General features: G+C 39.5%; 2 protein-coding genes across 2 annotated transcripts; both read right to left on the reverse strand.

Moving 5' to 3' along the window:
- LOC123723026 (PAN2-PAN3 deadenylation complex catalytic subunit PAN2-like) lies at window positions 1-16,426 on the reverse strand (the record flags this gene model as incomplete). Its single annotated transcript, XM_045685567.1, has 10 exons — window positions 1-144; window positions 554-649; window positions 5,273-5,369; window positions 5,691-5,840; window positions 13,718-13,854; window positions 14,319-14,544; window positions 15,106-15,305; window positions 15,645-15,765; window positions 15,968-16,137; window positions 16,322-16,426. Coding segments are annotated over 10 exons (1,446 nt in total), but the record flags the coding sequence as incomplete, so codon positions are not given.
- A 1,756-nt stretch (window positions 16,427-18,182) lies between these two features.
- LOC123723288 (dynactin subunit 5-like) lies at window positions 18,183-19,863 on the reverse strand. The gene is made up of 4 exons (XM_045685866.1): window positions 19,769-19,863; window positions 19,507-19,694; window positions 19,160-19,271; window positions 18,183-18,615 (listed from the first exon to the last, which is right to left on the reverse strand). Exons 1-4 carry the CDS (start codon window positions 19,814-19,816, stop codon window positions 18,412-18,414), a joined length of 552 nt encoding a protein of 183 aa, XP_045541822.1. The 5' UTR covers window positions 19,817-19,863; the 3' UTR covers window positions 18,183-18,411.
- Window positions 19,864-23,102: the final 3,239 nt, after the last annotated feature.

The raw sequence follows: 23,102 nt of genomic DNA on the forward strand, positions 1-23,102 counted from the left end.
TTATAATATTAGTAAGATATAAATTACCTGCAGCATTGGATTACAATATGAATTAGGTATTGTAGCCTCCAAACCAGGTAGTTTAGTTTTATTATAATTTTCCAATTCCTCGTTCGATCCATGTTTATTATAATGGAGATCCAACTGTTATAATAAGGGTTTAGCTTTTACCCGCGACTTCGTCCGCGCGGAATAAGAAAAATGCACACAAGATAATAAAGTTCCTATGTCCTATTCCTGGTTCTAAGCTACCTGCCCATTAATTTTCAGCTAAATCAGTTCGACCGATCTTGAGTTATAAATAGTGTAACTAACATGACTTTCTTTTATATATATATACTAGCTTTTATCCGCGACTCCGTCCGCGGAATAAAAAATAGAAAACAGAGTAAAAATTATCCTATGTCCGTTTCCTGTTTCTAAGCTACTTGCCCACCAATTTTCAGTCAAATCGATTCAGCCGTTCTTGAGTTATAAATAGTGTAACTAACACGACTTTCTGACTATATATATAGATATATATCTAGTTAAAAAATAATTTTAATTTTACTACCTTCTGATAATGTTCAGGAATAGGCAATGTGCTGCATTTATTTTCATATTGTTTAACAACACTTAAATCTTCCAAAGTATCTGATATATAAGGCATCTGAAATTAAATAAAATTATTAATTCAAAAGCTACATAAAGAAAAATGTAAGCCGTCATGGGACGCCTGGCAGATGTGAAACATCGTGTGTGTACAAGTAATATGCATAAAATATTATAATTAAATAAATAAAAAATAATGATAATGATAATAATAATGATAATAAGGCAATAGAATTGGGCACGCTACCAGATTTCATGACATCACATCATATAACACATCTGATCTATAAATCTGGATGTTGTACGGACCCTAAGAATTACAGACCAATAACATGCTTGCCTACCATCTACAAGCTCCTTACATCCATTCTGAGAATCAAAATTGAAGCACATATTTGTACAAATAACGTTTTGTCAGCAACTCAGAATGGATGTAAGGTTGGGTCCCGTGTGTAAAGAACGTCAATAAAAGGCGGGGTCAACGGGTGGACTGATTTATTGGTAAAGATGTTTTAAACACATTATATTAATCTACCCACTATTTGTTCATTAAATACTCACTGTAACGAGACGCTTATTATTATCAGATGCTACACATTCCCCTTTCTAAAATAGGGCTACCTCAAAAACTTATTCGACAAAATATTCTAAATATAATTTTAATAACTAAAATGACTTACATCTTACAAAGAACAACCACTCAATATAAAATCTATGCATATACACGAGAACAAATACTAACATTCTTTCTCTCTTCCCCTGTCCCCCTTTCTTAGGATACCAAATAATACCAAATAACAAAAGTAATAAAGAAAATTAATATAAAACAATAAATTTTACCCGCTATCTTAATCTCTAACCTTACTGTAAACAATAAAAAAAAAAATCGTTTATTTATTTATTTTTGTTTTGACATGTGACAAATCTCACCACTTAATCTAAAACATCGTAAAAAAAATTTTGTCTGGCAAACCTACTAACATTTTATTTATTTCCTATTCCACGTAATCATGAACGTGTAAAATATTAGATAACCCATTTCACCAACATTTTTTATACGTAAAAAAACCTATATGCACAAGTTTAAATGAAGTCTTATTTAAATAACTGCTAAGTTTCATTATATGGACATCGCCTGTGATCGTATGTCGTCACAATAGCCTTCTCATCTTATTGATTGACAACCCTAACGATGTGTACAATTCCCGTACCGTGCAATCGAAAAAATTATAATTAACATCATATCATATCAATTTAATAAACCTTCAGTGATAACCCTGAAACCAAAATGTAACTCGATAAAAAAAAAGCCAATTAACCACCCATCAATAAAAACAAAAATTGTCTAGAACATTCTCGCGGACCAAGACCGAAATGCAAGCGGTCCGGGGCGCGTGCACACGGCCCGTGATCGACCTGCACTAAGCTGTAAACGATTTGAATCTACATTACATTCAACAGCCGGTCGCTTCACGAATCTGTTATTGTTAACATTGTTTCTTGGGAAACTTATTTGATTTATATTTAACGTGCGAAGCCAATCCCGTCCTAAGATAGGGCGCCCCCCATTGCGAATTATATACAACGGAATTTTAAATGCTTTAACACCCCCCAAAGCGACAAACACCGAAATAAATCCTAATGTTTTGATTAGAGAGCCGTCGTAACTTCGTAGCGTAACGTTATCTCTCATTATGCGCTTGTGCGAGAACCAACGCCCGTAACACTGCTCACTTATTGTTGATAATCTACTACCCGTGTCTAACGCAAAATCTAATTTCTGCCGATCAACATACAAAGGTAATACAAAAGAGTCATCATCTTTAGACATTACATTAATATTAAAAAAATCTTCGTCCGAGCTCGCATCACTGACAAAGTGTTGGCGGCTGCCATTCAAACGGCGACGCTCGCGCAGTTCTTTGCACATTACTTTTATATGACCGCGCCTTCCGCACTCATCACAATTATATTGCGAGAAGCGACATCGGTCCGCCCGGTGTGGCCTGCCGCAGCGCCAGCAGCGCTCGGTACCGCCCGGCTCCCGCCAGCATTCACCCGCGCCCGCGTCAGCCCCTGCTCCTCGCTCCGCGCCGCCCTCGCTGCAGCCGTACTCCGCTACGCCACCGCTGGGCCTAACATCTCGTCCCCTGCCGCGTCGTGCGCTGACCCTATGTAGGCCATCAGCCGCCACCTCACCGCCGCTGCCCGCACCGAAGGTTGCCGTTGAACCCGTGACGCCGCTCACCCCCGCGTGCCGCTCCGCCGCCTCCAGCGCGAACGCCAGCTCCACCGCCTCTTTATATCGTATGCTCCTTTCGGCGAAAATCCTCGAGCGCATCGCTTCGCTCGCGAGTCCGGACACAAATTGGTCTCTCAAGTTTTCTTCCAAAGCGTCGCGGAAGTTACAGGTCGTTGCTAAATGTTTAAGCGCCTTTAAATAGTCAGCTAGCGGCTCACCGACCTCTTGTCTGCGCAGCCTGAATACATGGCGTTCCGCTATTTCCGAACGTTGCGGTTCCAAATGTTCCGACACCAATCGCACAAGCTCGTCGAACGCCTTCTCTTCCGGGAGCGCCGGCGAACACAAATCGCACATCAGCGAATATGTTGCGTCTCCGACGACCGTTATGAGCAGCGACACTCGTAACTGCGGTTTGATCATGACATGCATGATAACTCATGCATGGGACAGTGGACCACAAGCTTTTCCAATCCAGGGCAGGGAAACCTTTCTACTTCCTCTAGCCGGATTGGAATCCGGCGTGGCATCTTTCAAGGTGATAGTCTGAGTCCATTGTGGTTTTGCTTGGCTCTGAACCCTTTAAGCACACTGCTAAAGAGTTCAGAGCTAGGTTACCGTCTACGTAGAGGGGGCGAGATCATATCACACCTTTTGTACATGGATGACCTCAAGTTGTACGCATCGAAGAAGTCTGACTTAATGACTTTTCTTAAAATTACCGACGATTTTAGCAGAGCCATTGGTATGACGTTTGGAGTGGACAAATGTGCGGTCATAAATGTACAAAAGGGGAAGGTTGTAGCTTCTGAGCATCTACAGCTTACTCAGGATGTGTCTCTCGTTTCCCTCTCGGAGAATGAAAGCTACAAATATCTCGGTATGTCGGAAGCATTAGGTATTAATGACAAAGGTATGAAACAACTGGTGAAAGAACGGTTCTTTTGCCGCCTGAAAAAAGTTCTAAAAAGTCTTTTATCGGGTGGGAACAAGTGCCGTGCTTTTAACAGCTGGGTCATGCCAGTCTTAGCCTACTCTTTTGGCATACTGAGATGGTCGCAGACAGAACTGGATGCCTTGGATAGAAAAGTTCGTCGATTGCTTACAGCATACCGGATGCATCATCCACGTTCGTCTGTAATGAGGTTATACATCCCGCGGAAACATGGGGGTCGTGGCTATTTAAATGCCAAGACCCTGCATAACCGCGAGGTGCACAATCTTAGGGAATATTTCCTTAAGGTGAACGTGGGAATGTATCAAGATGTTGTAGCAATGGACAAAGGAGTCACGCCGCTTTCCTTGGCTACCACGAATTGGCGAAGGTTACCGGTACTAAGTGTCTCGGACCGCATTAGTGTATGGAAGAGCAAGGAGTTACACGGTAGGTTCCATCGCGCCTTAACAGGGCCTGATGTGGACCAATTATCCTCCGTGGCTTGGCTGCGCTTCAGCAACCTCTTTGGGGAAACTGAAGGTTTTGTCTTTGCAATCATGGACGAAGTCATCGTAACGAACAACTACCGAAAACATATTCTAAAGGATGGTACGATTGACATTTGTCGGGCATGTCGTCGTCCCGGTGAGTCTATTAGACATATCGTTTCCGGTTGTTCTCGACTTGCGGACGGTGCATACTTGCATAGACACAACCAAGTGGCCAAGATTATCCATCAGCAACTTGCCCTTAAATATGCTCTTGTGGATACTGAGGTACCTTATTACCAATACCAACCTTCACCTGTTCTGGAAAATAGCTATATCACGCTCTACTGGGATCGATCTATTATTACAGATAGGACTATTACTGCCAATAGACCCGATATAGTGATAATAGACCGGTCTGAGGGTTGTGTAATGTTAGTCGATGTCACTATTCCACATGACGAGAATCTCGTGAAAGCTGAAAAAGAAAAATTACTAAAATACTTAGACTTGGCTCACGAGATTACCGCCATGTGGCGTATGAAATCGACTACCATTATTCCGATAGTCGTATCGGTGAATGGACTGATAGCGAAGAGCTTCGACCAACATCTTAAGAAGCTCTCGCTAAACAGTTGGATTAAGGGCCTGATACAAAAGGCAGTTATTTTAGAAACCGCACGCATAGTTAGGAGGTTCCTGTCTCTGTAGCCCTCACCACTGGTTGTTTGAGTAATGGGATTCCGCAGCCGGTGGTATACTATTTTTTATATAATATATTTTGTTAATTTTTTTTTTCTTTTTTTTTTTTTATAAAATTTATTATATAAATAATAAGATAATAAATGAATAAGTATAATAATAATAATAATAATATATACGTATACATATGTATACCCGAGTATAGCTTGACGACCCGTCGCCACGGCAAGCGTCGCCACGCCAACGATTCGGTTTACAAGTGATCCTATAGAAATTTCACATCAAAATTATAACTATCCCTTCCTTACATACCTGATTCCTTCTCGTTGTCTTCGGATTGGGAGCATAACCAATGGGTCCTTTCATCTTCATTGTAGAAAGTAATTCGGGATCAATCGGTTTCGGTTTTCTAAATAATTAAATTAGATTAATTATATTTAACTAGATTAAGGGCAATACATAATTAAAAAAAAACATAATATCGCAATGTTCACACAAGTATAAGTAATTTTAGTCCAATCAACAGGAAGGTATTGTGTTCAGTCTAATATACATTGTTTGTAACCGCCTGTGGTCTAAATTACTTGACCGATATTAAAAAATAATATGTCTTTAGATCAGTATTCTTTCCTAGATAGTCATAAAAGTAAAATCCAGAAATTTGCTAGAAAATGATATATTAGGTAAAGATTCTTACACAATAACATATGAGTTTTATAATAAATCTAACCTGTAAGCTTTTTTAAAAAATTCCGGTGGTAATTCGTTACACCATTTACCATTCGTCAGTTCTGGTAATTTGACAGACGAAAACTTGAAGTTCTTGTCTTTCAAACTAGCCGTTGGCAAAGTTGGTAATTGATCTGCGAACTCCGTTTCTCTGTGAATTATGGAAAAAAGGTTAATACAAATGGAAATATTGATTTTTTTGTTTATATTACTAGTAACAAATTATATTTTATTCAAGGGTTTGAATTATAAATAGTGTAACGCGCCGCGCAGAAACGATCAGGGCAGTCCAGGCAGTCGCGTCGCAATCGCTCCTGCGCACACACGCCGCCCTTCTTCCTTCCTTCGCTCACTCTAACGAACTTTTTTCTTTTCGAATTACGTGTTATCCATGTTGTGTACTGTTTCCTTGCGTATAGTTAATTATATGATTGTATTGTTTTCTTTTAATATAACAGACGCTGTTTTGTAAAGTGTGTGTATTTATTTCCTATTGGAACCCCAGCACTGTCGTATTAAAGTGGCGCCCAACTAAGTGGCTAATATAGCAGATTGAAAACGAACCCTATGAACAGTAAAGTGTTTTAATATCCGTATAATGTCGACACGACAGTCGAGAACACGCGCAACCCGGGCGATAGAGTGTAAAGCGAAGGAACACGCGGCAGACGGTTCGCGAAACGACGACCTTGACAGCGACGCCGAGTCCTGCGCCGACGAGCGCGTCATGTCGTTACATGCACACATCACATCCGAACCCGACGCGACCTGCGAGGCGCGCACCCAGAGGGGTGCCACTCGCAATCACGCGCTCAACGGGGTTCCTGTCGTCGGCGGCGTGCCTGCGACCTGCGACTCCAGCGATCTGCGCGCCCAGAGGGGCGCCGTTCGCAAAAATCACGCGCTCGACGGGTCTTCCGTCAGCGCGCCTGCGACCTTCAGCGCCAGCGAGCCGCGCGCCCAGGGGGGCGCCGCTCGCACTCACGCGCTCAACGGGTCCCCTGTCGACACGCCCGCGACCTTCAGCGCCAGCGAGCCGCGCGCCCAGAGGGGCGACGTTTGCACCCACGCGCTCAACGGGTCCCCTGTCGACACGCGCGCGACCTTCAACGCCGGTGAGCCGCACGCCCATTGGGGCGCCGCTCACATTCACGCGACCGACGAGGCTCCTGTCGACGCACCTGTGGTCTTCAACGTCGACGAGCCTAGCGTCCTAGCCGGCGCCGCGTGCAACCCCGCGCCCGGCGAGGGCCATGCCGGCGCGCCCGCGGCGTTCAACGCTGAAAGATTGTTTTCCACGATGATGGAAACCTTCGCCCGAACCCAGGCGGAAACTAATCGTACTTTAATGGAAGCCCTACGAACCACGCATCGCCACGACCAAAGGCACTCTCCGTCGCGCTCTCCCGCGCTTTCGACAGCGGCCAACGCTACGACAACGTACGGCGGGAATTTTTCAAAATGTACCGCAAGATACGACGGGGAGTCGCCCGACGCCGAAGTACTAGAAGCATTTATCGACGCGGTGGAGGTCTACAAAGAGTGCGCTGCCGTGAGCGACGAGCACGCGCTGCGCGGCCCGCCGATGTTGCTGACCGGCGACGCGGCCGTGTGGTGGCGCGGCGCACGCACCGGCGTCGCGACGTGGAGAGACGCGCTGGCGCGATTGCGCGCCACCTACGGCGTCCAGAAGCCGGCGTATCAAGTATTACGCGAAGTGTTCGCTTCGGAGCAAAAAGACAATGAAAGGGCAGAAGTTTTTATTTGTAAAGTACGATCGTTATTGATAAAATTACCTTATGTTGTACCAAATGTAATGCAAGTTGATATTATTTTCGGGTTACTACATCGCAGAATAAAGAAACGTTTATCTCGGGATAGTTGTGTAAACTTAGATGATTTGTTAGAGAGAGCGAGACTCGTCGAAGATTATATAGTGGAAGTAAATAACGCGTCGACCGTTCCCGCCAAAACCGCCGTACCGACGACGGCGCGCGCGCGCGCCTCGCCCGACACCGGCGGCGGCGTTACTATGAGCTCGAGCGCTACTACTTGTCCCAAACTCACCTCTAACTCGAACGAAAACTCGAAACGCGTTCGCACTCGCTGTTTGTTTTGTAAAGCGTTTGGACACGTGTCAAATGAGTGTCGGAAAGCGTATAATAAAATTTCTAACGATAGTAAGAGTACTCACCCGATTCGTTGCTACGGTTGCGGCCAACCAGGGGTGGTTCGCTCAAAGTTTGATGTATGCGCGAATACGAATAAGTCGGCGCCCGCGCAGTCAGCCAATTTCAACGTTGTGAAAGGTGACTTTTTCGCCGCATCGCCTCATCCGTTGATAAGTATAGGAGTAGCCGGCAAACAAGGGGTAGCGATAGTTGATACCGGGGCTACACATAGTATGGCCAGCCCATTATTATATTCGTTACTCGTGGACAATGGCATACGTTTCCACGATGTAGAACGCGTTATCGGCCTCGATGACGGATCGCGACATGTTAAGTCGGTTAAAATCGGTACCGTGGCTGTCTCGTTAGGCGGACGGAATTTTGACACGGAGTTCATGGTGTTTCCAGGTGACAACACCAGGACGCTATTAGGTCGCGATTTCATTAAAAACGCCGGCATAGTTGTAGATATAGCTCAGGAGTCATGGCATTTCGCGGACTATCCGGAAGAGAAATTCCTTTTCGAGTATTCTTACGTATTAAAGGTAGATGCAGCGCACACCGTGAACGAAGACTGCGACGTAATGTTACGTCCTGATGAGGGTACAACCTTGTCACCCGAGGAGAGGGCTGCGCTCAGCGACCTCCTGCGTGAGAGGGCCAATCAATTCGCTGCAGATGGACCACCTACGGATTTTGCAGTGCACAAAATCAAGGTGAGTGATACACAGGAACCTCTAGCCTCACCTCCCTACCGGCTGTCTCCACCCAAGAAGGAGGCGCTCGAGAAGGAGCTGCATAGGCTCATCGACGCTGATGTTATAGAGGAGTGCGAGTCCCCCTGGGCCTCGAACGTGGTCCTTGTCAAAAAGAAGGACGACAGCTATAGGCTGTGCATAGACTACCGTAAGTTGAACGCGGTCACCGAGCCCGATCGGTACCCTTTACCGAGGATCGAGGATATTCTGCATGCTGCCAAAACAGCTAAGTATATGACTACTCTTGACCTCCGAGCAGGCTACTTCCAGGTGAGTGTGGATCCCAGTGACAGGGATAAGACAGCATTCACTACACCGCTCGGTACGTACAGGTTCAAACGCATGCCGATGGGCCTTCGTAATTCAGGAGCCACGTTTCAAAGGCTGATAGACAGATTTAGGTCTAATTTGCCAGGCGTGACATTGTTAGCCTATCTCGACGACCTGATCGTCCTGTCCGATCAATCTTTCGAAAAGCATCTCGGTGACCTCAACACTGTCTTCGATCGACTCGCCATGTTCAACTTGCGAGTCAATCGCGATAAGAGTCACTTTGCAAGAGAGTCAGTAAAGTTTCTGGGCCACGTGATACTGCCAGGTGGCATACATGTAGACCCTGATAAAACGGCGGCCATTTCAGACATGCCGACACCTCGCGACGTTAGACATCTGAAATTTTTCCTGCAGACCGCCAGTTGGTTTAGGCGGTTCATTCCGAACTACGCAGAGGTTGCCCGTCCACTGTCATCGTTGCTGAAAAAGGTGAGTGTTTGGCGATGGGGCCCGGAGCAGCAGGCTGCTTTTGATCGAATCAAGCAGCTGCTCGTATCGGCGCCGATCCTACGCCAGGCCGACCCATCTCTACCGTTCGTACTCAGGACTGACAGTAGCGGGTACGCACTCGGGGCGGCTATCCTCCAGGGGGAGGGAGTCGATGAGAGACCAGTCGAGTACGCCAGCCGCCTTCTCACGGCCGCTGAGAAGAACTACAATACTACGGAACGCGAGGCACTGGCCGTCGTGTGGGCCGTGTCAAAGTTCCGAGGATACATCGATAGCGCCGAAGTGGTGGTGAAGTCCGACCACCAACCGCTCCGGTGGCTAATGAGCCTCAAGTCGCCGAGTGGGCGCCTAGCCAGGTGGGCACTCAGCCTCCAAGAATACAATTTAAAGATAGAATATACCCCAGGTAAGGCAAATGTGATCGCTGACGCGTTATCACGCCCTGCATGCGTCACTGAGGCTGACTGTGACCTGTGTCTTGCCGTAGTAGACCTGCCTTCGTGCAACCCCAAGGAAGTCCGAGACAACCAGCTGAAAGATCCCGAGGTTAGCAAAATCGTCGAAGGGTTAGAATCCGACGATCCCTTTAGGGGGAGGTCATGGTCCGATAAAGGCTACGTCATCGTGAACGGCGTATTATACAGGTATGGTCCCGATAATGAAGACGACGATGACGCTTGTTTAGTGGTCCCAGACCACGAACGTAAGAACGTGCTGGCCGAATATCACGACGCTCGTGACGTACACGAGAAGGCCCAAGAAGTCCAGAAGAAATACGCCGACGGGAATCGTCGCCCTGCTCCGGGTTACAAAGTAGGGGATTTAGTGTTGCTAAAAACTCAGGGCTCTAATGATGCGAGTAAAGGGCAAACACCGAAGTTTATCCCTCGTCGAGATGGGCCTTACCGGATTCAGGGGGGCGGTTGGTAACACGACTTACATGTTAGAGCGGATAAGTGACGGCGTAACGCTAGGACGTTATCATACTTCGCAATTAACACCATTCGTTGGCCCCATCCAAGCTCCTGTGCAAGAGAAGCGAAAACGTGGTAGGCCACGCAAGAACTAACCCGATCGCGGGGGCGTTCGTTCGGGTTAGAGGGGGAGGGTGTAACGCGCCGCGCAGAAACGATCGCACGCGCAAGGTTGGATTCGCCTAGCAACGGCGCGCGATGGGTTGAGTGGCGAGCCGTTACACTTCAAGGTCGATATAAGACGCCCCGCCCGCGGCGGGGCAGTCCCGGGCAGTCCAGGCAGTCGCGTCGCAATCGCTCCTGCGCACACACGCCGCCCTTCTTCCTTCCTTCGCTCACTCTAACGAACTTTTTTCTTTTCGAATTACGTGTTATCCATGTTGTGTACTGAGCCTCGAGCACGAATAATTTTCGAATTCGTATCGTTAAGGTATCGAGTCCTCGATACGATAACGGAGTATTACGTTAGGCGGCAGCACGAGGCACACTCCGTCGACTATCGAGAGCTCGATACGATTTCGTTAGTGACGTCATCCTAACGTAAGTAAGGACGAGCCGTTGTGAGCGTAATGAACGTTCTATTGAATGAATTATACGTCCGAAAACTGAACGAATTAGTGAAGTTTTTATTATTTTAAGCTTAACGGCCTATTTAGTGTAAATTAAATTAAAACCAAGTCCTTAAAATATAGAAAAACTTTGAATAAAGTACAGGATATTTTATATTATATTATATAGGATATTTTATATATATATATATATTTATAGGATATCTTATATTTTTTTACGGTTTCTGAACGACACGGCACCACTTGACATAGCGTCTTACGTCGCCAAGGTTAAGTTTGTTTTAGTATTGTGTTTACAAACTTTAGAAAGCATTCTACATTATTAATTATTCGTGTCGCGTTTTAGTGTTTTAAATAATGAGAACGAGTCATTTGCAATACTTGATGATGGTGGAGTTTATGGAAGTGTAAGTTTAAAAGTTTTTAATTTGCAATACTAAGTGTGTGGATCTTACTGATGAAATGCTAATGGAAATCGCAATTTCTGTTCCAGAAATGGAGATTTATCCAAACCTTCTGGTGGTCCACGAGGTCGGCATTTCATTCAAATCAAGTGGAAAGAACTGACTAACAAATTAAATAGTGATGGCACAGGAGATCCTTTAATGGTGAATGGAATTGCTTTCTACAGTAAAATAAATGTTCTATTTCTTTATTGGGTGTAAAGATATGGAAATGACTTCCATCAATACACCCTATCACTCCAGGGAAACCATACTTAGCATAAAATCTGTAAGATAAAAATAGATATCAATATGTGTACCTAGATTTATAGTTTACATAGTGAATCATGTTTATATTAAATACAATTCATATTTCAACTAATTATTTCTTCAAAGTAATATATTTATTACTATTAATTATATTTACTAATTGTAATTAAATACATTTGAAAACTATGATAAAAAAATGTTGTAATGTACTAACTTGTTTTTTATTATATCTCTCTCAGCTCTGGTATTTGGAAATTTAATAAAATGACCTAATATTTCGGGTGTGATAAGTGCATCAGTTACCTCCTTGACACATTTACTGACTGTCGTTTGGTCTAAATACTTTGCCATTCCCACTATCCGCTGGTATGATCCAGTGGCGTAAAAAGATAGCGCGCAAAGAACCTTTAATATATTTTTAATTTAATAATTTTGATAATTTGTTGATGCAAAACACATTACAGACTCACAGAGTGTGATTAGTAGTCATCCCAGTTATAGTTATCCACATTTACCTTAAGCTCTAGAGTAACCCTGGAAGTCGATTTTAAAAATGTTTTTTGACGGAGTTGCTCACAGAGAAATATGAAAGCTTCTTTGCTTAAGCGATATCTATTTTTAAATTCAGCGTCATTTGTATCAAGAGGATTTTCTGTTTTTCTAAGTTTAGCTCTGCGTCTAATTTCTCTAAAAAAAAAAATATTATTGTAGCAAATAATATTAGATAGCTACAACAGATTTTTGGACGAGCAAGTCCCTCGGCCGATGGTAAGCGTCACGCTTGCCCATAACTAAACATTGTCACCCTGCTGCTGGGCGGATGGATAACTAGCGAAGGTGGTGGTACTTTCTCAGGCGGACCTTGAAGATTCGTACAACTATAATATTAATTTTATATATAAATATATATTATCTTAGTCAACTATATAACATTTATATATGGCTAGCAAATTCATAGTATAAAGTTAAATATTACATTAAATAAGATTTGCTTGCCTAGTTTCACGTTCAATTCCCTCATTTTCTAGTAATCTTGCAGCAAGAACATAAAATAAAGCACTACGTTGGTAAATTGGTGGCCTTTGCATTTTAACAACCACACAAAAACACTTAATACTTAAATAAAATATTTTTTAAAGCGGTTTAAAATGTTTCGAAACTTTTCTCACCGACTAATTCTAAGTGACAAAAGATTCGACTATACTCGATAGCCAGCCTTCGAAATTTACGATACCATACTTCAAAACTATGTTCGTGCTGCCACTTTTGTTTATAAACTCTCGAGTATCGTAGAGTTGTCGATACGTTAGCGATACGAAAGTAAACAAAAATCGTTCGTGCTCCCAAATTTAGTTACTTTTACGCACGATAGGGGCGCTGTACAAATCTCATACAAATTTTTGTCGATCTCGATACGAATACTTTTTCGCAAGTCGTTCGTGCTCGGGGCACTGTTTCCTTGCGTATAGTTAATTATATGATTGTATTGTTTTCTTTTAATATAACAGACGCTGTTTTGTAAAGTGTGTGTATTTATTTCCTATTGGAACCCCAGCACTGTCGTATTAAAATAGTAAATAAAATGATACAAAAAAAAATTTTTTTTTCACCACTAGTTTTCACAGAAATTTCAAAAGTAATTTATTTTACTAAAATTTATAATCTATGAAACTTATATTTTTTTTAATTTCCTAAGTATTACATCGTAAGAGCGTCCGTAGCTTAGGTTAAACACTTGACTTGCAATGTGTTCGAATCTCGCCATGTACCAATGTGTTTTTCGAGTTTAGATATACATATGTATATTTATCCTACGTTCTTACGGTGAAGGTAAAAACATCGTGATGCTGCACATATCTGAGAAGAAATTTAAAGATATGTGTGAAGTCAACCCGCACTTGGCCAGCGTGGTCGACTATGGCCTAGTCACCCCTAACTTGGGGTAGGCTCCGAGCCCCTCGGTGGGGACGTATAATGAGCTGATGATGAAGTATTACATGAATCCAGCTGTTATAGAAATCTGTTTCAATTACCGTAGAATTTAACAGCTGAGAACTAACCTAGAGAAGTTATTGAAGACTGGTTCGTTGTTTTGTCGCGGTGAGAACAGATGCAGATGACCTCCTTGATCACCAAACACTAAAGCCTGGCTCGTTGCTGACACATCCGTTACACTCATAGAGCTTTGAGTGTCCACCTTTAGTAATACAACAGGTTTTACTAAACATTCCAATACCACACAAACCTTATGTTTTACTTAAAACATTCTTTTTCCTTTTCCACCATTTTCTTACAGGAAAGGGAAGTGGGAAAGTGGAATTGATGGAGGAGGAGACTCCTCTATTAAAAGTAGGCAACATAATTGCAATTGCTGATTTCTTCTGCTTCACCGTTTCACCAAATAAAATATGAACATGTGAAAGAGTGTATTTCTCTAGGCAATATTTAGTCAAGAGTAAAAGTTTGAGTAATTTAAGAACCCTATTAATTTTTGAAACGCAGCAAATGTAAATCAATTAGAAAAAAAAAAAACATATTTATAAACACACAAAAAGTAAAGTACCATTAAATATTAACATTGTTTTTACAGCCAAATCACTCACCATTTTATCAACCATCTGAATGACACATTCACAGTGGAAGTCAACGTTTATATCTTACCTGGAAGACAGACTGCTTCTCCTGCGGGGCATTAACATGCAGCAACGCGACATGTCCATCCCCTGACTGTGCCACCGCACGGCCAGAGAAGGCAGGCAGGAAATGTAGCAACAGTGGTGCAGCAGCTGTATGTATGGACCTTGCTCGGTCAACTGTAGATGTACCCTTGAGGCAACGTAAGTCCCATACTACTACGTAAGGCTCAGCTACTGCCACACCCCCGGCTCTGAAAATAATTGGATACTGTCTATATATCTAATGCTAAATATATTTTGGGAAGTAGCCACTTGGCAACATATGTATAGTAACTTTATGTCTATACATTTGGGCGTAGTAGTTTTGAACTATTTATTCCACATTATTTAGTCATACACAAATTAAATAAGATCAATTAAATGTAGATCGGAATTAAATCAGTGTTGGTGGCTCAGGGTCTAAGCACTTGACTTGTTTGCAGGTTCAGGGTTTGAAACCAGCCATGTACCAATGTGTTTTTCGATCTAAATGTGTACATTTATCCGACATTCTTACATTGACCATCTTAATGCAATAAGCAAATATCTGAGAATATATTCAAAGATAAGTGTGAAGTCAATCAACCCCTAACTTAGGGTATGCTTCAAGCCCCTCAGTGTGGACGTAATGAGCTGAATTAAATGCAAAATAATTAACAAACAAAATATGATGTGAGATTTCAATACTGATTATTTTGCTATACTCAACTAAAATCTTATTTTTTTTTTCCAAAACGGATACACAAATAAAGTCAAATGTTACTTATACATACGATTGTGTGAATCCACATGATATAAGCAGGTCTCCTTGCATATCCATATCAGACAAAGAATTAGCATGAGCTCTGAAAGTGTGTTCGGCTGCATTCGGAGTCCTGAGATCACGAAGTGACACTTGCCCGTTTGCGCTGCCACACGCCAAAAGAGTAGCACCACCACTACGCATCACTACACAACCATCTTCTTTTATTGGCTGGAATAAATATAAACAGTACAAGCTTTCGCCCTAGACTCCATCTACACAGAATTTTAAAAAAAATGTGTCTATGTGTTATTCCAGACTGTATTTTACATCTATACCAAATATCATTGAGATCCATTTAGCAAACACATTAGGAAAATTAAATGGCCTAGGTAAATAATAATATTGTAGTGGTAAATAGTACCGTTACCAATTACTAGAGGTACCTTTTGCTAATATTAAATAAGGTTTATTAAATCCCCACCCCATGCAAGTGGGATAAGGTCAAGGAGATAATGACGTTTTGCAAGTATTAACCTGGGGGATTATTAAAAAGTTAGTCCAACTTACTATAACAGTTTCTGTCATTTTTGTTACATCAAACTCCAATAATTTATTTTGATGACCTCCCATCATAAGTTTTGTTGGATTGACTTGTAACAAACATTGCATATCGGTCATATTTGTTGATCTGTAAGTGAAGAATAATTGTAGTAAAAAACATCAGCTGAAATAAATTTGAATGGCATTAAAAGATAAACAATAATGTTTTTGCCTCTTTTTATTGACATCTCTGTTTGTTCAGAGATTATTAGAAGGATTACATTGTTTTATAAAATAGTTTTGACATCAGAAATTTGCCTTATTAATACTGTTTTGATTGAATTTTTTACCTGTACGTATGTTTCGGTATTCCTCTACGTATTTGATGACGGAGAGTTGTTTTCGTCAATGCATAAATACCTATTTCATCTGTTACTATGTCCCTAACTTCTTCTGAATCGTGAATTTGAAAAGATGTATATTTCTGCATACTGGGACCATAATATGATGTAACATGACCCTAAGAAATGAAGCCAATGTATTTTTAAAGATTAAAAAAGTGTAGATTTATACTTAAAAAAATTACATAAAAACAAATTGTATGTATGACGAATCCAGTTATTATTTAATATATTTGGAAGAAACAATCATTCGGTTAAATAGAATCATTGTGTTTATTTTAATGAGTACTGTGTTTCACTTACACCTTGGTTTCCCATCCATATCAATTCTTCATGTTTATCAAACACCACAGCAGACACTCCAAATCTATCCCCGCCGTCCACCAAAACACTACTCCGCACCTCATATTCCCAGCGTTAGCAACTTGAAGTGGACTGACTATCGTACCTGGGGCGTAAAATTATCGTACATGGATCGAAATTATCGTACAATCACTCCGAGTGTATGATCAAAATTTTGCTTCTCTAGAAAATTACTTCTTTCTTCACTTAATTTGAATAATTCCGTTTGTCAGAGCGAATACGGACATATAATCATAATAATATAACGAAATAACTGCCAACTTTTCTACACAAAATATACGATACTTATGAAGTGTGAACATAATCGAAATATCGAACTTATATTCTCTTGTTCGCATTGGTAGATGCTATACTAACCAATAAGAAAGCGTGTACAGCAGGCGCTGGATAAAGTTACAGTATTGGCAGTGGTGAAACTTAGTAGAGCGGATCGTAAGGACCAATAGGAATAAAGAACTTGTATTTCCCGGTATTTTCTCAAGATTTTATTGGACAAAATAAAATCATGCTACTGCGGTTTAGACTATCAACGCATGAGTGAAATAATATAAATTCTCAAATTTTGCATCATGATAGAAATTATCGTACAATCTGCGTACGATAATAATATGCTATTGTACATCGTATGTAGGCACAAAATTATCGTATGTGTACGATAATTATCGTACGGTTCCGAACGCTGCATATTCCCCTTCCTTTGTTGGTACGAGGAATTGTTGCGAATAATCACTTGCGTATTCCTCTGGTCATCAAAAACATTACGAAATAGATATTAGAAGTTCTTGGGTAAAGAAAGAAATAAAATCGGCACTATTAGGACCGGCGAAACTTTTGGAGAAAATTATCTTTGCTATATTTTGATTGTATACTAACCAGTCAACAGATGTTCGGATTGCAAACAATGATCCGAATAATGATATTCCATGATTGAGAATTATTACTCTGAACGATTTAATGTTTATTCTATATTATTAACATGTCAGGAAATGTTTATTTATATTTTTTAACCATAAAAAATTAAAAGAAATTTTTAAGCTTTCAGTAGATAAGAGGAATGGCGTAAAATTTCGTCTGTCAAAACAACGGTTTATTATTTGTAGGCAAGTATATCGGTATACGTCATTTACGTGTCAATTTAGGGTTGCCCAAATAAAATATTACACTTAAAGGAATACCGGTCGACAATTTTTTTTTTTTAATAAAGACAAACTAACTTTTATTAGATACTTTAGGTATATGTTTTCGGGGTTGATTCGATACAAATCTTGTAGAACTTTACATACCATTAGATCCCGACTATTCGTGGTCAATAAAAACTACCTACATTCTATAACGTAAGGATCAAAACTATAACACAAAAGATGTCGATACCGGTGCGTCGTGTCTCATTTGCAAAGTTCTATTGACTAAATTATGATCAAGACCACGGATGAGAACTTCTTCGGTCAAAACTTTTGCCTACTGCAAAAGCTTTGGTCACTTTGATCTCTATGATTTGATTAAAGGTATAGTATTTTAAACCAAGGTCCAAAATAAGGTCAGTTTTTGGAACGAAGTTCCTTATCGCGCGTTGTGAAAGGGGGCTAGACGGAAAAAATTCTTACGAAAAGTTTTCACGACACTTTTTGCTATAGTATGTTAACGACGAATGAGCGCTACTTCATCATGGCAACGTGACAATATATAACGAAAATTCATAGAAATAAAATGTACTTCTTGTGAAGACTTAAGTTTTTTATTCATAGAATAAACATTGGTTCCTTCACTAATTAATCGAAAGGAACTTCGTCGACACTCCATCCGGGTGTCCCTTGACACCTCTCAAGTTTTTTTCATACCATTACATGTTTGTGCAAGCATGGGTTCTCTTGGAAAACTAAGGAAAAACAAAAATCGAGTAAATTATTTAATCGGCTTACTTTCAGTGCAAACTTAGTAGTTACATGCTTTGAAACAATGAAATAAAGCAATAATCATGGAATAGTTTTCTTATTTATTAATAAATATATTTTTCTTATTTATATTAATAACTATCCAGTAGCTGTTATTGAAACAAAGTGTTGGTAATAACTCTTTGTAAATTCTGTCATAAGATCAGGCACGGCTTCTGGTAATGTTGTTATGTGTCGTGCCGGGCTCCCTGAATATCTAGCAAATGAAGGTACAACTGTTTCTCCTGGCAACACTGAATTGTCCTCAATCATACAGCAGTCTTTTAATACACATCTGCGGCCCTATAAAATAAATTAACTTAATTATTAAACTGAAAACACAATGTGATATTATTTTACATTAGAAAGAATTGATACTTGTAATTTTAAGTCTATTATAGAAATGAGGATTAAGTCATTACATTTCATGTCTGTCATGCTTGGCTGTTTCTGTGGTCAGCCAGCCATCACCTACATACATAAATTTATTATTTATCTGCATAGATTTAAGAAATAGAGGTGCATAACTATACTACAGTGGCATCTCTTTAACCCTGTTGAGTAAAATTCTCCAGTATGTGAAAAAAGGCCATTCCCGATGATCTCTCAAATCTTGAATTATTTGGTGTTTGTAACTCAAACAAAATGTTATTTTCCTTCAGGAGTTTTAGTACATTTTATACAATAACTCATATTTAAAAAAGAAGTCAAAAATTTGTATAATAATATCTTACTAGGAATTCTCTGTCAAATACAGCATATCATGAATTTATTGTTGTATTCTCAATAAATGGAAATTTTTTGCATTTCCTTTGACATTCAAGGTATAAACATTTATTAAACTTACTATGACTACATTTTTCCCAATATACACATAAGAGCCAACAACTGCTGCATTTACAACTGTATTTTCACCAACAAATACATGGTCACCCATTTGAAGTGGCAAGAATGCCACTCTGTAATAAAAAACAATTTAACTTAAATTACCATGGGAAAAAACAGTTGACAATTAATAAAAATAAATAAACCTCTTTAACTTTATGTATATAAAACTTAGGAAGAATATAATTCAAATAAACTTATAAACTCACCGGCAAAAACATTATTACATCAACAACAATATCAGTTGTATGAGAATTTGAGAAACAAACTTAAACTTGTAAATGGCCATATATGCACAAAATTATTTACCCTTTGCTAAATTTCTTGAATGGAGGACGTATGACAGATCCTTTACTTATAATGCAAAACCTGCCAATTTTAACATTCGCCAGATCTCCTCTTATAATGGCATCACTTTGTATAATAACTTTCCCGTGTAAAACGATGTTCTGAGATCCGCAGAGAACTGTTTGCCGACTAACTTTATTCCCAGATGCCTAAAAAACAATAAGACCAACCTTTATGAAGCGATTTGAATTGAAATTATAAAACTTAATAGATATCTGCTAACAGTTTCAACGTATTCCGATTTGTTGTAATAAGTATCTTGGAGCTCCATTACTGATATTAGATATAAAGGATTTATTTATTAAAACTTTTAAACGGTACGCCCAAATATTGCATTAATAATTTTTCATTTGATTTGATTTGTCAATGTCAATGTGACAATGACAATCGCTGGCAATGGTTGAAATATTATGCCCAAAAACTATTGCACAGAAAGATTTGAAAGCTAAGAGAAAATTAATTTCTTAATAAAAATTTTCTTGACAAATCCTATTTAAATATTATTATTAAGATGTATAATCACTGTAAGCTTCGTTGTGATTAAAATTCCAGATAAGCTGTAAGCCGAAAACACATTTTACTTTGTCCAAATCAAGTTTTAAAAATGTAACTTTAAAAGCGGGAATTGAAACCGGTATTTCAACATTTTATACATTTTGAAATTGATAAAAGTTGCTTATTACATTGTGTTTATATATAATATTGTTCAATTAATATTTGTGTATTATTCAATATTTTGTTGAATTTTATTATAATTCAATCAATGGATCGATACGTGATCAGGGAACCCAGGTTTGGTAAATTTTATGATGTTATTTTTAAACATTCATATCGTGGAAAGTTACAAACATCTTGCTAAACAGTTAGTAGTACATAACAGTTTTTTTTTTCGATAGCATTATTAAAAATCATCTTAAAACTTTTCAGGGAATCCACAGCCTAATCAAATTATTGCGTTGCCATCAACAAGTATGGATGGCAATAACACAGCTCTGTAAGTTATCTGAATTATTTTCTTACATTATTATGTATTTAACATGACGTGTTGAAGTGTTAGAGGCATGCTACCATATAGTTGTCTTTAATTTTTGGGTCAATTGCTATTTTAATTATTAATCTAAGTGAAGGTTCTTTAAATAAATTAACTTGGGTTATTTATATTTCATCTAACAAATTACTAAATTTTGGTTCTCTTGTTACAACATTAAAAGTTGTCTGAAACTTTCAGAGGCGAAAACCCATACTACGGCACTTATGAGCCGGTTTTCCCAAACGCACAACAAATAAATAATCCGAATATTGTAAGTAATATTTCTCGTTTTACGTATGATTTCTTTTGAACATTTAATCAGTCACGTTGTTTGGGTTATTTACAAAAAATAGGACAGGTTCTAATTCTAATATTTTTTTTTACATTTAGATATTATTTTGAGTGATATATTTCAAATTACTAATTGTTTTATCTGGAAATGCGTGGGGAACGCTTTTATCCCTCTTATCAGGAATATAAAAATTTTGAAAATGAACGCCATCTTAATTTTATTTTAGTATTGTTTAGTTGTGCGTATTTATAAGCCTTGTTTTATTAATGGAATAGCTCACAATTCTATTTGAACAAATTTTTATTCTAATTATTCTGAAATTAAAAATATGGAATTCATACGAAATACTCGAGTCGTAGCTCTTGGACAAAAAGATCCAAAAAAACTTAATTGCCTTGTTTTAAACTCACCAGGGCTTCTTTTTTTAAATTCTTTTTCCATCTCAGCAAAGCCTCGAAAATTCCTAACATTTTAATTAAGGTTACTTCAACGTCAAAGGGACGTTGAGTTTGTGGCTGAAGCTGAGGTATTGTTTTAAGAACAAGGGATTAACTTTGTTGTTTGCTTAATCATTTTGTTTTGTATATTTTTAAATATTTTTTTCTTTCATATAATATATTCCTTCGTAGATAATCCAAAATCCTGGACAAATTCACTCTGGAATCGATCCTCAGTATTTAGCATCGTATCGTGGAAGTAGCAATTTTTTAGCAGGTACCATTTTATAGTAATTTAGAAAGAAATGATCAATGTACAAACAACGATAAATCATGAATTAGAATTGGCCAGTTTCAAAACAATTTGCCCGCGTGATATTAATTAAATTTGTTCTGAAAAATCTATTTTTGAGACCTTTGTATTCAAAATAAAATGACGAATTTCATGATTAAATTTGGCATTAGTCTTTTCTTTCTTTTTTTTACTTTCTTAATATCCAAGAAAGCTCTTGATGATTAATAATATATAAGTTAAACATGAATATCAGAAATAATATTTCATAACTGAGACTAGTAGTAATACGTAAACAATATACATGTCTAAGTCATGATAAATAAAACAAAATAACTAGCATATTTTTATTCGCTACTGAAAAGGACAACAGCAAAACCAGGGTCAACATTTAATCCCAATGCGAAGAGATATTCATGAGCCGCAGTACATTCAAGGTCAACAAAACAATCCAGATCAACAACAAATTCATGGGCAATTGTACGTGCATGGACAACAACAAATTCATGGGCAACAGTACTTGCATGGACAACAACAAATTCCTGGGCAACAATACTTGCATGGACAACAACAAATTCATGGGCAACCGTACATGCGTATGCAACAACAAATTCATGGGCAACAGTACTTGCATGGACAACAACAAATTCCTGGGCAACAGTACTTGCATGGACAACAACAAATTCATGGGCAACCGTACATGCGTATGCAACAACAAATTCATGGGCAACAGTACTTGCATGGACAACAACAAATTCCTGGGCAACAGTACTTGCATGGACAACAACAAATTCATGGGCAACCGTACATGCCTATGCAACAACAAATTCATGGGCAACAGTACTTGCATGGACAACAACAAATTCCTGGGCAACAGTACTTGCATGGACAACAACAAATTCATGGGCAACAGTACTTGCATGGACAACAACAAATTCCTGGGCAACAGTACTTGCATGGACAACAACAAATTCATGGGCAACCGTACATGCGTATGCAACAACAAATTCATGGGCAACAGTACTTGCATGGACAACAACAAATTCCTGGGAAACAGTACTTGCATGGACAACAACAAATTCCTGGGCAACAGTACTTGCATGGACAACAACAAATTCCTGGGCAACAGTACTTGCATGGACAACAACAAATTCATGGGCAACAGTACTTGCATGGACAACAACAAATTCCTGGGCAACAATACTTGCATGGACAACAACAAATTCATGGGCAACCGTACATGCGTATGCAACAACAAATTCATGGGCAACCGTACATGCGTATGCAACAACAAATTCATGGGCAACAGTACTTGCATGGACAACAACAAATTCCTGGGCAACAGTACTTGCATGGACAACAACAAATTCATGGGCAACCGTACATGCCTATGCAACAACAAATTCATGGGCAACAGTACTTGCATGGACAACAACAAATTCCTGGGCAACAGTACTTGCATGGACAACAACAAATTCATGGGCAACAGTACTTGCATGGACAACA

This window comes from Papilio machaon, chromosome W (assembly GCF_912999745.1).
Source record: "Papilio machaon chromosome W, ilPapMach1.1, whole genome shotgun sequence".
Lineage (NCBI taxonomy): Eukaryota > Metazoa > Arthropoda > Insecta > Lepidoptera > Papilionidae > Papilio > Papilio machaon.

What these genes read in the sequence shown, in the direction of transcription:
- LOC123723288 (XM_045685866.1), bottom strand. Translation starts at nt 19,816, where the DNA reads ATGGAGCTCCAAGATACTTATTACAACAAATCGGAATACGTTGAAACT. An exon ending in TTCAAGAAATTTAGCAAAGG is followed by an intron (nt 19,272 to 19,506) that starts GTAAATAATTTT and finishes TTTTTATTACAG; the next exon opens with AGTGGCATTCTTGCCACTTC. An exon ending in TTGGGAAAAATGTAGTCATA is followed by an intron (nt 18,616 to 19,159) that starts GTAAGTTTAATA and finishes TTTATTTTATAG; the next exon opens with GGCCGCAGATGTGTATTAAA.